The sequence below is a fragment of the Tympanuchus pallidicinctus genome, unplaced genomic scaffold, assembly GCF_026119805.1.
Source record: "Tympanuchus pallidicinctus isolate F22 unplaced genomic scaffold, pur_lepc_1.0 scaffold15, whole genome shotgun sequence".
Taxonomy (NCBI): Eukaryota; Metazoa; Chordata; class Aves; order Galliformes; family Phasianidae; genus Tympanuchus; species Tympanuchus pallidicinctus.
This window is the reverse complement of record NW_026294669.1, coordinates 1,496,461-1,514,114: the sequence shown is the minus strand read 5'-3', so window position 1 is coordinate 1,514,114 and position 17,654 is coordinate 1,496,461. Positions and strand designations below refer to the sequence as shown.

At 50.0% G+C, this 17,654-nt stretch overlaps 1 protein-coding gene and 1 long non-coding RNA gene across 10 annotated transcripts in view; one reads left to right on the top strand and one right to left on the bottom strand.

The window, feature by feature from the left end:
- The window catches only part of CACNB4 (calcium voltage-gated channel auxiliary subunit beta 4), a 103,501-nt gene extending 85,918 nt beyond the window's left edge, over nucleotides 1-17,583 (bottom strand). For all 9 annotated transcript variants that reach the window (XR_008204712.1, XR_008204714.1, XR_008204713.1 and 6 more), the window contains exons 1-2: nucleotides 17,504-17,583; nucleotides 17,340-17,423 (exon numbers count right to left, since the gene is read on the bottom strand). Coding sequence is in view for 5 of the 9 variants with exons in the window: in XM_052675229.1 (XP_052531189.1) it covers nucleotides 17,340-17,423; nucleotides 17,504-17,512 (93 nt within the window). In the remaining 4 variants the exon portion in view is untranslated. The remainder of the gene's footprint in view (nucleotides 1-17,339; nucleotides 17,424-17,503) is intronic.
- Nucleotides 13,676-17,654, top strand: part of LOC128076884 (uncharacterized) — a 182,699-nt gene continuing 178,720 nt past the window's right edge. The window contains exon 1 of the long non-coding RNA XR_008204716.1: nucleotides 13,676-13,781. This is a non-coding gene — a long non-coding RNA (uncharacterized LOC128076884). The remainder of the gene's footprint in view (nucleotides 13,782-17,654) is intronic.

The following is a 17,654-nucleotide window of genomic DNA, read 5'->3' as shown; positions in this document are numbered from 1 at the left end:
CTCATCTGGCTCCAGTTCAGACTGAGTAAAATTAGGGCTGACCCCTCATTACTGCTACAGAACGTTACTCTACAGGAACACAGCAAATGTCTTAGCAGTGAATCTTGCTGCCACCTCTTGGTTCAGCAGAAAATAATGGCAGAATCAGATTTCTGCCTCACGCTGTGCACACGGAGCACCTGAGCAGCTTTCACTCGTTGCTCACCTGGCTCACCCTCAGCCCTGGGAAACCCCTGCTTTCAGAGCTGCTTTCAGGCTCTGGTGGTACAAGAGCCCATGCTATTTGTGCTGCTTTGACTGTCAAGCTGTAGGCCAAAGAATTCCACCCATGCACCACTGCCTTTACAGAGACCTGTGATTTTGTGTTAGAACAATAACTGCCACTAGGGTCACAGCAGTTCCCAGGGAGGCATTTGCTTTGAACTTGAAGACATCAAGGAAAAGACAAGTCCTCAACCTCCCTCTCCTCCAGGAGCAAAGGTTAACCATCTTCAGCAGCCAAATGCTGCCCACAGCTGCCATTGGAGCTCAGCTCAGAGACCTTCATCCTCTGCTTTGTGGGAAGAGCTCCTCACACCCAAAGCACCCCAAGGAAAGCTAACTGAAGATACCTGTTCCTTTCATACATGCACAGCTCATGAGGACAAACCTCACTGAAACTTTCTGTTTTCCTAACCATTTGAACAAAAAGACAAGATGCAGAGCATTAAACGGCACTTCCATGGAGTACTGCTTTAAAGAAGACCGATGCTGTTCAGAAAAACATAACACACACCTTATGCTTCCCTTTGTGACGAGGCTTTCCCTCCCTTTCTCTTACTGTCCATCTGCTCAATCGCACCTCAGGCCACTCACCTTCCAACTGCATCTTTGCAGCTGATGAGCGTTTTAGTTCCTGCCCACGTTTATAAGCTGTCAAATCCCTTCCATGGGTTCCCTGCCCCGACCAGGAGCGGGACAGCGGCTGGCCAAAGAGGAGGAGGATTTCAGGATGATTAATGTGATGTACCACGTACCCAGCTGCTCCCCAGGCTGCCTTCCCACTGCAGGCAGACTGCATCCTTGTCCCATCCTGCCTCCTTGGCTGGTGGTGCATCACTCACGCCTCTTCTCGCTGCTGTGACTTCTTGAACGTAATGAGATGCAAGTGCTTTGCAGGAAGCAGCATAATTAAGTATTTAAGTAAAATTCCCTGCAGGGATATGTTGAAACAGCAATACAGACAGGCAGTACCAACTCCAGAATTGGAAGCGATTTTTCAGGCAGGTGAGAACATGCAGTATCTTCCCTGCAGGCATTCAAGGCCAGGCTGGATGTGGCTCTGGGCAGCCTGGGCTGCTGGTTGGTGACCTGCACACAGCAGGGGTTGGAACTGGATGAGCACTGTGGTCCTTTGCAACCCAGGCCATTCTAGGATTCTTGCAGTGAGGCACTTAATGCTCAGTATTGCAACTTACAGACTTAGTGATGAAAAAAAAAGACTTTCACAGAAGTTTTTCATAGCAGCAGGAAGCAAGCATTAAAGATCAAATAGCTTCTTTTGTCAGCGGACCCTTTCCTTCCCACACACACACACACACCTCTGCTCCCCATCAAACCCAAAAGCCCACAGCTCCTTACACAGCAAAGTCAGCATTATTCACTTTTATTCACCTTTTGAAGAACCAACTTGAACCTTGGGGTGGGAATGTAGGTGGCAAGGGCCCAGGTGACAAAGGAATGGCAGAGAGCTGAATGCTGCCCTGAACTTGTGAATGTGACTCAATAGGTGAAGCGTGATGGCTCTGACACATTCATGGAAATGTTTCCTTAAAATACCAAACGTCTCCAGTTCTGTGCAGATCCTAAAACAGACACAAATGCCTTTATCTTAAATGATCTGTGGTACAGGGTAATGAACATATTCCTTCTACCTACACTAACTTTTGCTCTTCCCTGGAGCATTAACAGCCATCAGGTCCCATAAGGTTCTTCCGTCCTGCTCATGTCCATAATGCAAAGTAATGCATCCATTTTCGGAAACTGAGAAGAACCATTTCCAGAAAAGCTTTTATTGTAGCAGGAGCCATAGGCATGGTCTGCCAAGCACAAATAGCAAGCAGCCTCAGGGTGTCCTCAGGTGCCAGTATTATCCTCACAGGTACTTTGCACTCGTAAGTCCCTTGAATGAGCAATGACAGGCATTGGTGGCACCAGGGAGATCTCGTGTGCTGTGCCATCTTGTTTCACAAGAGGTAATGAGGCCTTTGGTCCCTGCAGAGTTTGGTGGGAAGCTGTGGTCACTGCCAGGACACCCAGCTGCTGGCTTGCTTCTGGCATTGCTGAGCCATGAAATCACCTGCAATGACCTTATGGAGCGAGGAAGTGGCACCACTGACTACATGCACCATGGGAAAATAGCTGCATGCTTCATTCATTATCATTATCATTCATTAAGCAAAGCTCTATCATCCCTTCAGCAAGCATTTCAAGAGCCTCTTTGCAAGAGGAGCACTGTGTGGTTTCAGCCAGGTTCTACAGTACAAACAAAGCAGCCTCCACTCCTGTGTTCCAGGCAAACACACTGAGCTTCAACTTCATGTATCAAGTGCTGGAGACATGGTGCAAAAGCAAATTGTTAAAGGCTTTGTGCACTGCATTCTCATAACTACATGTCAACCTCACAGAATGTTTTCCGGGCATCCAGCACCTCAAACAGCACTGCTCACACAACCTCCCTCCGTACTGCTGCAAACACACTGCCAAGTGAAGCAACAGGAGGACGTGAAAGACAGAAAGCACTCCTGCTCCACTTCACTGATCACAGAGAAACAGAAACCCACAGCATGCACCCATTCAGTTCGTCCTTTTTCGTGCCGTCACATCCTTCCCATTCTCCTACACCTCGAATAATTCATTTCTTCCCCATCTGTTTCAAAGCATTGTCTGCTTTTGCTGTGCTCAGCCCAACTCCTTCAGCTCCTGTTGTAGCCACGGCCTCCAAGATGACACAGGCATGGGATCCTCCTGTGCTACCCATCACACAGCCCAAGTATCCCAGCCCCAGGGATGCTACAGGACAGCTGAACAGCTCTGCCTTCACCATGCCCCCCAAATAGGCCATCCTCTGAGCTGGGAATTCTGCTGGCAGCAGCCACTGTCCTCCCTCACCAATTGCTGTTAGTCAGCAATATGAATACACAGCACATCACATGCAAAGCAGAAGGTCAGACACGTGGAGCTGGGACACGACAGCAACTAAAAAGGGCCATGCCTCCATTTTAAGGATTCCTCTGCTAAAATTTATAGCGTGCATCAGTTAATAAGGGACAAAACCCCGTTTCCCTTCTGCTGCGTGGCCTCATGCTGCTATTTTGGATGTAGGTTACCATGGTAATCAGCAGAACCCAGAATGAATTTGTGTCGTCATAATTGCTGCAGTTTTGGGCACACAGCTCCATACTATCTTACTATTGCTTGCAGTGGCTGGAGCTTTCGTGAAGCACAGGATCTAATGATCATCTAACACCAGGAGATGTTCTCCTCTGCCATCTTCCACGTGCACTGCCCAGGGCCCAGCAAGCTTGGATTAAAAACAATAATAACAACAAAAAATAGGACACAGCAGACAAACCAAAACAACCTATGCCACAATCCTGACCCGGAGCACACAGCCAAACATCTGAGTGTGAGCCAAACATCTGCCCAAGGAGGCTGTGGATGCCCCATCCCTGCAGGCATTCAAGGCCAGGCTGGATGTGGCTCTGGGCAGCCTGGGCTGCTGGTTGGCGACCTGCACACAGCAGGGGTTGGAACTGGATGAGCATTGTGGGCCTTTGCAACCCAGGCCATTCTATGAATCATTCTATGAGCACAGCACGCTGTGAACAACCTCCTTTCCCCAACTAAAGACCCCTTAGTGCAGCACACGGCCAGCTGGGCGCTCTGCCTGCTGTGAAAGTTACGCTTCCAGGACTGCCTTTGTGTTTTGTTTGCTCTTTCGTTTCATTCCTCACTACTTTGCATTGCCAAAACAGCACAAACAGCCTCATTTCCAGCAGGAAATCTGGTTTCCTCTTCCAGTTTTTTCTTTTTCTCTTTAATAATTTAATTCAGCCAGAGTTGATCGTTTTACAAATCTGCTTTAAACTTATGGAACTCCAGATCTCAGTAACGACATCGTACCTTGCAGACCTGCCCTGCCTCGCCCAGCAGATAGCTGAGTATCCGGGCACATCACAGTGCCTGGAGCAAAACAACTTCTGCATCTGCACTCTTTGCTTTTACGAGCTCCATATCGAGAGGTCTGATGACAAATTACACGTTCATTTGCGGTCCGATAGCACGCACTTTGCTTCTGAACGCATGAGATGCAATTCCACTCCAGGCAAACGCTGCGCCGCGGAGCGCGGAACTGCGGCGGCGCTCGGGGGAACAGCGCCACCGTGCGGCGCCTCCATGAACTGCAACACTTCCAGCTCCGAGCGGCGCAGCTCAGTTCCGAGCCGCTGGAAACGCATTTTTGCATGAACTTCAGTAAGACAGTGAAGAAGTGAGAATCGTGTGTTTCGTAAGTGACAAAACACCTCTTAGTAATTCTAGAAGAGCTTCTTAGTGGTGCAGGAAAGCCCAACCCGTTGTCTTCTAAGTGCTGACCAAACAGTGACCCTGAGCAGCTTCATCCACGCTTCCCTATCAGAAACCAACAGCAGAGCAAAGGGTCTGCCTGGAGCTCAGAGGAAAAAATCTATGAAAAAAGGCTTTTAAAATGTAGGAAGGGTAATAATTTGTGACTTTCTACAGAAATGGTCAGCTCAGAAGCCTACAAGTCTCATCCAAAACACTGTACCTATCTTCCCAGGATCAGATACTTAATTCCCATGGAATTAAATAACATTTATCTTCCCAAAATACCAGGACTGCACAGCTGGCAGGTCTGCACAGAGGAGTTTGGAGCACAGTGCTCATCCAGTTCCAACCCCTGCTGTGTGCAGGTCACCAACCAGCAGCCCAGGCTGCCCAGAGCCACATCCAGCCTGGCCTTGAATGCCTGCAGGGATGGGGCATCCACAGCCTCCTTGGGCAACCACTAGAACTGCCATAGGTCTAAGAGTAAGGTAGCAACGTGTCATCGTTTAACCTGCAATGGTCTCCAAAAAACATCCTGGGGAGCCTAATACAGAACATGATTGTGGAAAAAGTGAAGAGAGTGAGCAAAATAATGTAAATAATAGCTGCAGTGAAAGTAGATCAGACTTGAGACGGCTTTCACTGGGCAACATATAAAAACAAGTTGATACGGTTCTCTTCCAAATCTACCAGACTGGAATTTGTATGATATTTTAATAAAAGGACTGATCTGCCAAAAATCAATAGTCTGTATTAAAGAGATTACAAAATGCTTAATCAATAGCCCTGAGCTTTCACGAGATTGCTTAATATGAATGTCAGGCCTAGGGGAGACAAAGCTTCCAAGGGCACAAAGCAGCACGGCCCCAACAAACTCCAAAATAAAGCAGCACTGGGGGAGAAACGGGGGAGTGGAAAAGGCTGGCAGAGCAGTCAGAGCACATTGCTGTGCATTAACGAGGGAAACGCAGCCCTTGGGGCCTGAGCAGAACCAAAATAAACCCAGACAACAACAAAAGAGCATCGAGTGGCCATCGGAGAGATGCTGAGTGACCTTGCTGCAGGCGCTGCTGGATGTGCCATCTTCTATTACCCACGTTGGGGACAGATGCCAAAAAATGGAAAGAATCCAGAAATAAAGTCCAGCAATCATCTGAGCTCTGAAGACACGTCCTGACAAGAGAGAGGTTAAGTAGTTTACATTGTGTATTGGTAAATGCGATGCTGCTGCTCCTTGGAGCAAACTGCCCCAAAAGGGGATTGCTCACTGCCTGCTAACGCAGTGCATTATCCATCCACACGGAGCCCTTAAAGGCTGAGCTGTAACATCCAGAACTATTATTAGCACACCAATTAGCAACAGAAGGCCTCATCAGCCCGGTGCTATCTGGCAGGGCAGGCTGCACAAAAGCTCCTTTTCACTGCAACATGAGGAAATGCAAAGGGTCAACTGCTGTCATACATGGTCCCCAGCGGGCCGTTCATTTTTCATTTTCCTGTTGCAATCCAAATTGCCTTTGGTGCCATTCCCACAATTGGTTTTTCTTCATTTAGCAAAATGGAGATGTGCAGGGGCAGCAAACTTCAATTTTACTGACTATGGCGGAAGGGGGATATACTGTGTTATTAGGGTTGAGGGAACTGGGCTTGTCTAGCCTGGAAAAGAGAAGGCTGAGGGGAGATCTCATGGTGGCCTTCCAGTACTCGAAGGGAGTGTATGAACAGGAGGGGAACGGCTGTTTGTGAGGGCAGACAGTGATAGGACAAGGGGGATGGTTTTAAACTAAGATGGGAGGTTGAGGTTGGATATTAGGAGGAAGTTTTTCACACAGAGGGTGGTGAGGCACTGGCACAGGTTGCCCAAGGAGGCTGTGGATGCCCCATCCCTGCAGGCATTCCAGGCCAGGCTGGATGTGGCTCTGGGCAGCCTGGGCTGCTGGTTGGCGACCTGCACACAGCAGGGGGTTGGAACTGGATGAGCATTGTGGGCCTTTGCAACCCAGGGCATCCTGTGATTCTATAAACCCCTTCTTAAAACAGGGTCTGTGGTGAGCAGGACTGCCGTGAGAGAAGCAAGGGAACATCCGGAGCTGCGTGTTCAGCACAAGTGTACAGATGAGCTAAAAATAAAGGTGGGGCCAAAGGGAGACGTTTGAGTCAATGTATGTACTGTAGGAATTTAGGGCATGATTCATTAGCCAAAAAAATCCCAACACCCTCTGTAGCTATTTTCAAGGAGGTACATGCATAATTGATGCGGAACAAGAGTGGGCCGCAATTTCCCCCACGCTGCTTCTGCATAAATTACACTGCCTTGTAATTCATCACACTCCTGTTTTTCCCCCATGTAAGCGGTAACCTCTCATTTAACAATCGTGGAAAACAGGATCATCTGCAAATGGGAGCAAAGGACGTAATGGTGAAACGGCTGCAGGTTTGACAGGAGCTCCTGGTCCAAGACAACTGGAAAGGGAAATATTTTTCAGTAGGAGGGCCATTACGTGGTGACCTCCCACTGTTATTTCATTTTTGATAACCACAGTTGATGACAGAATACAGAAGTGCTTCTAAACCAGCAGCACTAAGTGCAGAGAGGGCCCAAAGCACAAGGTTATTGTAGAATGGCCTGGGTTGCAAAGGAGCACCGTGCTCATCCAGTTCCAACCCCCTGCTGTGTGCAGGTCGCCAACCAGCAGCCCAGGCTGCCCAGAGCCACATCCAGCCTGGCCTTGAATGCCTGCAGGGATGGGGCACCCATTATAGTGAAGTTCAAAGCGCCATGTGATTTGTCATGGAGGGATGAAAGCAGCTCAGTTCCTTGTTTATGCTCTAAAGCAGAAAAATGCTTAAAATGAAAAAATAAGGCCCCTTGGCTCCTGGATAAAAGGGTAGATAAGGATAAAAGCCAAGAGAATCTGATGTGCAGAGCAAACACAGTGATGTGAACAGGTACCCATTCCAGCAGGTCTGGGAGAAGGGAAGCACGGAACTGCAGGCAACGGTGCACTTGCTCAGCAAGAAGCCGTGCTGCAGATAGACACTAACAAGGAACATGAAGCTTGCACAGAGATATCCATCCACCAGGGACATCAGTAACACGTTTGCACCTCTGTGCCTGACAAAGGAGGACAAGGCATCAGGAACTAACCGGGCCAGGAGCAGGAAGGGGCACACAGCATGTGCGTGCTGCTCTCCTGCCTACATAACGGATATTCCAGCATCAATCACGGGAAGCAAGTTCATCATCAAGACTCTCGGAAGGAAGGCCTGGATGTTCAGCCAAACAGATGGGTGTGCTCTGCTCAGCAATGCTTACTTCATTTTTTCATTTTTTTTTTTTTAAATGCACTGTCGGGCTCTGAAAATCACGTTTGACAGCAAATGCCATCTACCTCCTGACTGCCGGGTAAAGCAAAGAATAAAGAACCCGTGTCCCTGAGCGTCCACTTCTGTATCAGAGCTTGGGACTGGCGTTAAGGGGCTCAGCATTGAGACTTGTAACTCATGTTCTCACTGAAAAAAAGGGCAAACTCAGCAATGCATGAAGAGGAGCCGCTGTCCTTCACTCCAGGCAGCCCTGCACCCCATGCTCCCTGCCAGGCACACAGCTGCAGCCATCCCTCACTCCACCTTCATTTCAAGTTGTGCACATCTCCATCTGCTGAAGAGGAATCGGATCCTTGGCTTCGTGTGACCTTCATTCAAGTGCCTGTACGGAATGATTCATGCAAACCCTCAGTGCTGTTGAGCAGCACACATCTGGGGTTGTCGCTCCCTAAGAAAATTACTCAGGCTGGTTTTACCTTGAACTGCAGATGCAAGACGAGGCAAAAAGCCTGCAGCAAAATGCAGTGAGCGGAAATCCACCTTCTTCTCAGATGAAGGTGGTCAAAGCAACAGCTTTGGAGCCATGACCAAGACAATGCACAGCCTAAAAGGAAAGTGTGTGGCATTTTGTTCATCCCATGAATACGTTGCAGGAACCTGGATGAGTGTCTGACAAGGTTGGCACGCAGCAAAGGATCATTTTCAGCAAGGCTTTCAAACTAAGTAAACTTTGCTTTGCTTTCTGGAGGTCTGGTAACCTAGTAACTGAGTAACTTCGTTGTTACCACTGAGAAAACAGGACTGTGTGAGCTGAAGTCAAGATGTTGGGGAAAATCTCATTGCTTTGCAGGGGTCTCACAAGCTACATCCCAGATCTGGAAAAATACCTTGAAGAAACAGAAAGAGATCTCTGTAGAGGGCACCTAGGAAGGCCCATTGGTTGCAGGAAAGCATGTTCCTCTGGCTTTGCTGCTGTCTCCTTTTTGCCAGGATTTCTACCAATTCTGTCCCTAACCCTAAAGGGAAAACAAAGTGGAGACAAAACCCGAGGAACTGCTGCAGTATGAGCAAACATGGGTAAGGCACATCCAACTGCCAACAGCTCCTTGAAGGAAAAGAGGGGAAGCAGATTTTTCTATCAGCGAAGATAAATAAAGTTGTAGAAGACTTGCACAAACTTTGTGCAAAAGTTCCCCATTCTGACAAGCCCACAAACATTGCTAGTTATTATACTCCTTGTTCTGCAGACAGCTACGGACACATTCTGCCCTCTTCTTTCTCCTTCTTCCTATTCCCTCTCTCCTTTCCCCCCTCCTAATGCCTCTCTCCTTTTTCCTCTACTCATGTTTACTTTTGCTTTTTAATTTTTAAACTTTCCTCTAATTCTCCACGTTGCACTGCTCATTTGATGAGCACCCTTGCCATCACCCAGCCCCTGCCCTCCCACCTCCCCTCAGCCGTGCTGACCCCACCTCACTCCTCACATCTCCAACACAGCCTTCACCTCTCACAGAAGCTGCTTACATTTGGTGGCACTCGATGCCCACCCTGGACCTGCTGGAAACTATGGGGATGGGCCTCCAGCACCTCGCTGCCAAGTCTTTCCTCTGCATCACCCCAAAACATCAAAACCAAAAAGGGAATATAATATCTAAGCTGTAACTGCCAAGAAGTACTCTGAAGATTAATGACCGGCTGGAAGCTTAATGCATCTTGGGCCATTAACCCCAACTGGTCATTATGCCCTAAGAAATGTCTTGTGCTGAGGTCATTTTTATCATTTTAAGATGAATAAAAGAGGAGGAAAAAAAAATAATAACACAACATCCCCTTATGGAACTTCTCTTAATGGGAATCTCAGCCTCAGTCGCTAGGAACAAATCACTTAAGGAACGAACGCCCCTCCAGGCACAAGGATCTGATCGTAAGGACTGGGCTTGCACTGTGTGCCCTTTCGGTCCCCAAACAACTTTCCTAACTAAGAGGACACCAGCCTTTTAGTGGCTCAGTGCTGCGCCCTCGGCTGCCCAGAGGGACAAGACAGGAGCTGGTGGTGGCCCCTCCACTGCTTGCCAGGTCATCCCATCCTACAGAGGCAGCTGCTCTTCGGGAACGACAAAACTTCCAGCCATGACATTCCAGGTACATAGGCTCCAAAAGTCCTTCACAAAAACTGGAGTAGAACACATATGTATAACGTGTATCAAGGACCTGATATAGGACAAAATAGCACCGAACCCACAAGGTAAGAAGAGTTCCCAAAACTCTTCTCACCCAAAGAAAGGTGTGAGAGCACCCACTGATGGAAAGCAAAGGGAACAAAGCCAAGGGAGCACGCAAAGCACAGAAGTACTGTACAGAAGTACAGCAGTTAGGATGTAAGCTTAAGGCCACACAGGAACCCACAGAGACATGTGAAGTGCTTACAACACCCAAGAACTGAAGAACTTCCACAGGCAAACCAAGCAAAACTAGTTGCAGGAGGAGCCCTGAAACCTCATTTGAGGACCTCAAGTTATCTTGCATCAATTAGCCAAAAGCCATCAGAAGGCGACTGGGTAACAGGCAGATGTGATAAAAGCAGCCTCCAACTGCAGACCGTGAGCATCTGGGGTGGTGCTCAGGGACACGATTTAGCAGAGGGCTGTTAGTTAGGGTAGTATGGCTAAGTTGTGGTTGGACTCAATGATCTTTAAGGTCTTTTGCAACCTGAGTGATTCTGTGACTCTATCGGAGGTGGCTGAAGTTCCTACCCAAACCTGTGTGTAACAAATTGTGCTAGAGATCTACTTCCACACCTCTGAAAAGCAGAAAAAAAGCAGAAATCTGAAGATTATACACATCAGGTTTTCCCACATAGCCCTGAACCCAGCAGAAAGGAGTCAAGGAGCTATTTATCCAACTCTGCAGGTCACCCGAGGCCTAATAATTTTAGGGAAAAGCTATTTCTGTCTCTACCATATGCTTTGCAGAGCAGCAGAACATATTTTAACAAATACAGGTTTGGAGTCCCATGTAATCATCTCTGCTTCCTCTACATTCAGCACAGACAATCACATCAAGATTGCACTGCACACAAGCCATCCGTGTCCATAGAAACTGCATGACAGCACATGCAGTCAGAGCCTCACATGCCTTCAGTTCCCCAAAACCTGGGAAAATGGCTGAAGTTCTCATTGCTATGCTGTAACCACACGGCTGGAGTTGGCAGTGAGGTCGGATGGGCACAGTGCTGCCAATGTGCTCTGGGCAATACTTGAAGGGAGCCTATGAACAGGAGAGGGAACGGCTGTTTGTGAGGGTGGACAGTGATAGGACAAGGGGAATGGTTTTAAACTGAGACAGGGCAGGTTTGGGTTGGATATCAGGAGGAAGTTTTTCCACACACAGGGTGGTGAGGCACTAGCACAGGTTGCCCAAGGAGGCTGTGGATGCCCCATCCCTGCAGGCATTCAAGGCCAGGCTGGATGTGGCTCTGGGCAGCCTGGGCTGCTGGTTGGTGACCTGCACACAGCAGGGGGTTGGAACTGGATGAGCACTGTGGGCCTTTGCGACCCAGGCCATTCTGTGATTCTGTGTGCCAGCAGTACACCCAGCCCTGTGCCACAGTAACACATCTTCACAGCCAAGGATTTGCGAGCTGACCTGTGAGCACCCTGTGCTCGCTGTGACATTACTGGCATCCCCAGTGCTACCACTGTAACAGGGAAAGCACAGCACTGCAAGCACACTGCACAGCAAAGAGAATTAATCTCACGGGTCACGCTAGGAGAATGCATTGCAACAAACACCCACGCCGCACAGAGAGACGGGTAACTCCAAAATACAGGAAATTTTGGATGAGAAATAGCCAAATCCTATTTTTTTATTCATACCTACGTTGCCTCTGCTATTAATATCCGACTTCTCTTGCACGACTTGAGGCTATTTTAAAAACGGAACCTTGTTACCACGGAGACCATAAGCCGGTCAGCACATCTGCCCAAGAACAGGAGAGCACGTCTTGAAGTGAGAATTTCAGAGCCGCCCCGGCGGCTGATCCGGGGCTCTGAACACCAACAAACAGAGAGGATAATTCGGGGACTCTTATTTATTACTTATTTCAACACCACGCAATCAGGATCCGTATTTGCTTGCAAACAACGACGACAAAAAAACCTTTTCCCTTTTCCAGCGGAACGCTAAGGGGGAACTTAATTTGAGATTCAATTAGCGCATTAAGAAACATTCAATTAAGCTTCCCGGTGACATGGAGCGATGCCGCTCCGCTCACGTTCCAGAAGCAGCAGTGAGCCTGGCAGGCACAGCCAAAGAGAGGAGCCACATTTCCTATTCTTCTCTTCCCCCCCCCAGCATGAAAATCCATCCGCGTTCCCTTCTATTGCTGCTTACGATGCTCATCCCCACCCACCTCCTCCTCATGCAGGGAACAGCCCACCCAAGGCAAGACTTTGGGATGCTGGGATCAAAGCAGCCGTCATAAAGGACAGCACAAGGCAGATGTGGGTGCCTACAGGAACAGAGCCTCTCAGAGCACCCAGGGCAACTCCAGGACAACTTTCAGCTGTACAGAATCACCAAGGTTGGAGAAGACCTACAAGATCATCCAGTGCAACCATCAACGCGCCAACACATCCCATGGTGTGAGGTAAGCCACACCAGCAGCACCTGGCAGGATGCGAGGCTGGACGCGGCTGTCATCTGAAAGTCACCAGCCAGTGCAGGGTTGGGAGCTGCCAGATATAACCCAGAAACCCAGCCCTCCAGCAGCACTAACAGCCTGATTTGGTCTGACAGCCTCCACGGTGTCAGCACTTCTCATAACAACAGCCCTGGCTGTTTGTCTCACCAAGGTCACCACAGACATCCCATCCCACACCAATCGTGCCAGGGATGCCCACAGGCTCCTGAGGGTCAAATGCCCTCAACAGTGCCCTCCAAAAGCAGGCTATCCCCACAAGAAGTGTGTAGATACTGAGGAACATGGTTTGGTGGGTGCAGCGATGACAGATCAATGTCCAAAGGTTGGACTTCATGGTCATCAAGATCTCTCCCAGCTCCAGTGATTCTACGATTCCAAGCTATCCCTTCCATTGCAAACAAAGCACAGGCCGTGACGATATCAGCAGAGGACACCTACCAACATCTCCAAAGTTCACAGCACTTTCCTACACCACCTGATGGTGCTGCACACAAGAGAAGACCCCAAACCAGCCTCAAAGTCAGATGGATGTTGGTACGTTACAGACCAAGATGCTCTGTAGAAATTTACTTGTGATAGTTTTGCCCTCTGCAAGCCTACAGGTTTAGGTTAAGCCAAAGCCAACTGGTTGTAAGGGTGGTTTGACCCAAAAGATGTAACTGTTGTACCATTTAACTGCGCTGGTTTAAGAACAGAGGTGAGTTTACAGCAATTCTGTGCTGCCATCAAAGCTGCTGTTCTTTGGGCAAAGGGCTGAATCTTTTATTCACCTGTCAAATGCCTAACGGGTTGCTAAATGCCGTGTAAAAAAAATAATGATCCAGCCCTCTGTCTAAGGAATAATCATATTCTGCAGTAAGTTATATTTTAGAAATTAATGACTCATCGTAGAATTGAGCTCATCCTGTAAATTACTGAATTTCTAACCTGCTCCTTTGCAGATACACATTTTATCACCCTCATCAGCACTTGATTTTGAGGAACGCCTGGCTTGTTGCACATCTGGCTGGCTTGGACAACACTACTCAGTGCCTCCTGCTTCTGCTATCTGAAGGTCAGAGGAGCAACAACTCATTGTCACAGCATGGCCTGGGTTGCAAAGAAGCACAGTGCTCATCCAGTTCCAACCCCCTGCTGTGTGCAGGTCACCAACCAGCAGCCCAGGCTGCCCAGAGCCACATCCAGCCTGGCCTTGAATGCCTGCAGGGATGGGGCATCCACAGCCTCCTTGGGCAGCCTGTTCAGTGTGTATCATCACCAACCCATCTTTCCAAATCTGATATGCAAGCAATTTTGTCTTGAAAAAAACAGAAGACAACTGAACACAGATGCCAACAACCAACCTGAGTGCACCCCTCGGTCCTGCAGAGGGGACAGCATAATCCTACATTGAGAGGCTGGAAAAACTGACCTGAAAACAAAGTCACAAAGCTCTTTTGATTTTTCTTTTCTTTTCTTTTGGAAGGAGGGGAGGGGCTAGAATGTCATTCTTTGTTTAAATCATTGCCATGGCTTGAGAAGTGCTCGAATAACACAAAGACTTGCTTTCTTCTCCTCTATGTATTGCAGATGAAAAAGTAGTGAGCACAACCACAGCCAGAGATGCAACAGCGAGTGAAAAGAAAAGCCTGAAAACTGACTTTAACTCCAACCGTCTCTAAAAAATGATCAGCAAAAAGACTTCCATAAAACAAACTGCACTTCTTAATGCCATTTTATGTGAAGTTAAACATGCTTGAAGTGGACACAGATTCTCTACTTGAAGACTCTGGCAAAAGCTCAGAGGAATTTCTAAGTGTTTCAAGACAGTCAGGCAGACTTCAGCACCAGGCCCTGCTGCTATTCAGGTGCACACAGCCCCGTGTTTCACTTCAAGCACCTAATCACCGAGGCATTTGCAATTAGAGGCAACTGGGCACACGACCAGGCTTTTATAGAACAAGAGGTTTGCAGCCAGACTTCAATTTTAGTTGCATCTTCGAAAGCTGAGCTATTCAAAACTGACACCTCTCCATCAAAGAGGAAACCCACCCACCCATCCTTCAGCTCATGAGACTCAATCCGACATCTCTACAAAGGAGGGCAGACGGAGCACAGACCTTGGAGGAGAAGACACAGGTGAGCATTTTGTGCCCCAGGGCAGAGCAGCCCCCCAGGCAGGGCTGCATTTAGGGCAGCAGAGGGGGAAGGGACGGGGCCTCACATTCTCCTGCAGAGCCCTCATCTCCGACTATCAAAGTCTCTGCTTCAGACACTGGTATCCCTGAGGACTCCTAGTCCAGTAACACAGATACAGCCATTTACCATGAGTTTTTTCCTCCCAGATTGCATTAAGGCATTCCAAAAGGCTTTAACGACTCCGGGCACACACTCCTGCCTCTGCCCTGCACCAACACCATAGCACACCTACTGGGCACTTGCATTGCACAGGAAGCAGAGCTGTAACGTTACCTTTGTGCTACTGCTGTTGTTGCTTACCTTTACTCAACCAAATAAATTCCATTTGAAAATGGCAGGTAATAGAAATTAAGATACCCGAAGTCAAACCAACAAGCAAACAAACCGCGTTACAAGTTGAAATAAGAGGTGGAAACAAAGTCTTGGAGGGAAAAAAAAAACCAGTAAACTATTATTCCAGCATCTGCAAAATTATAAGCATATGTTTTCAGCTGGCCTACTTATTCCCTTACTCCACCAGACTGATAATTGACTTCTGTCCCTCAAGGGCTTCTGAAACACAACCGAGCAGCACCAGCACGGCTGTCAGAGGAGTGGTGTTGCACAGCCAGCCTTGTTCAGGGCCCACAGAACAGCCCCAGCTCTGGGCCACTGCTCCAGGACTGCCAACGAATCTGCACTTGAACTGATGGTTACTGGTGGCACGATGTGACTTCCACACTTCCCCCCATGGATCCTTACACTGTGTGGCCCTGGAGCTGGCCACACATCACACACTGCCCAGAGCCGCAGTGCCAGCATGTAGGCACTGCCAGATATCCACACTTACTGCGCTGCCTTCCAAGTCCAAAAAGGTCCTTTCTGTCCTCATTCACAAGAGGCATCCTATACACATCACACGTAACCCTGCTTCTGTGTGGGGCTGATGAAGCCCAGTGCTGGAGGCCCACAGCTCTGCCACCGCTGACACACACAGCTCAAAGTGACACCCGTGATACTGCCACGTGGTGCTGACAGCAGTGCCAACTCACAAGCTTGTCCACGCAATTATCCTCTTGTAAATTAAACTTACTGATGAACTTAAACCAGTAATTAAACACAACATAAAGAAAAGTTGTGTAGAGAGTTTAAGCCTGGGGGATTCGTGCATCTGTCCCTTTATGCAAAAGGAAAGTGACGACAGAACTTCCTTTGGTAGCGTAAAACTAAGTCACAGCTCAAAACATGCAAGATCCAAAACAGACTGAAAGTCTTCAAGAGATATTAACAGTTCCCACTGAATTGTCCTTCTCTTTAAGGGAAACAATACATGCATACAGCAGAGCATTACTTGAAGGCAATCCCTGTTAGGACACTTTTCCCCCCATGCCCCCAAAGCCGGGCTGTTAGCAGAGGAACCGCACACGGACAGCACACACAGCTCAGCTGGGACTGTTCGGCACACAGCTGAAATCCCACAGCAAGAACACGGGATGCAAAGGGCTCCTGCACTACAGAGCAGCTGCACGTGGCTGTGAGGAGTGGAACTGCTGCTTGGAGAGGAGCCTGCTGTTCAACACACAGGGAGAGCTGCTGTGACCTTACCTGAGCGCTCCTTGGAGGCAGCTCCTCCGCTCTGCTCCCTCGGCACGGAGGTGGGAGGGAGCCCAGCAGTTATTTTCGGTGTGCAGCTCACACAATCCCAACGAGATCTTCCTACAGATCCCGCTAAGAGCACTACTGCGCCTGCCTGCTTCGCAGGGCTGCAGGGACACCGAGGGGCAGCGCTGCCCAAATCTCTGCGGGCTGAAAAGTCATCTTAGAAAGCGACTAAAACAAGCAAGCCGTCATTTTTCCAGGACTGAAGTTCAGGATCACAGCTGCCCTCCTTCTGACCTACCGGTGTATTTTCACACAGACACACACTGCTACGCGAGCCCGACGCTGCCACGTGCACGGGCTGAGCACGGCGTGCACACCGGGACCTGAAGCGCTGAGCTCGGAGCCCTGGAAGCCACGGCGGCTCCTGGGCACGGAACAGCCCTCACACAACGCCGCCTCCCTCCCTGCAGGAGCACAGCGCGAGCCGCTCGTGGTCTCCGCGCAGTTCTGACAGCGGTGCGTCCTAAGCTCAAAGTGCCGGCGACCTTTCGACGCACTCCGGTCGCAGACGAGGCGTTGGACGCCGTGAAAGCCAACCTCGCGTCCCTCCTCGCTCCGAGGCTCAGCAGCTCCACGTGCAGCGCTTCCCCCTCTCCCGTGAAGCGGGGCCGGGCGGCTCACGGCACAGCACGAGCGCGGCCTCACGCTTCGAGAAACGTTTCACCTCTCGGACTTGCAAAGCGAGCGACGCTCCGACACCGCGCAGCACAGAGCCGCTTCCGAGGCCTTCGGCCCCACGGGAGCCGCCCCCGGGGCACCGCCGCTCGCACACGCCGTCCCCCCCACCCAAGACGACGGCAACGCGCGGACGCGGCCCGGCCCGGCTCGGTCGGCTCCGCTCCCCCGGTTGGAAACGCCGCCCCCCGCCTCCATCGCCCCTCACCTGCCGCAGGATGAAGCTGGTGGAGGTGGTGCTGCCGTCCGAGCGCTTCAGCCGGCTGCGGCGCGTGGCCGTGCCCCTCGTCACCTGCGCCGGGGAAAGCGGAGACGTGAAGGTCGCGTGCCTCCCTCCCCGCCCGCCCCGCCGCCCCCCGCAGCTGCACCCACCGCGGCCATAACGGCGAGGATCGGCGGCGGCCCCGAACCTCAGCGCTGCCGGGGAGAGAGTGCGGGGAGCGAAGGGAGAGGGCGGAGGGAGGGGAGAAGGAGGAGCGGGGCGGGGGGCGGCGGCACCTGGGAGGCGCGGGGCGGCCCCGAG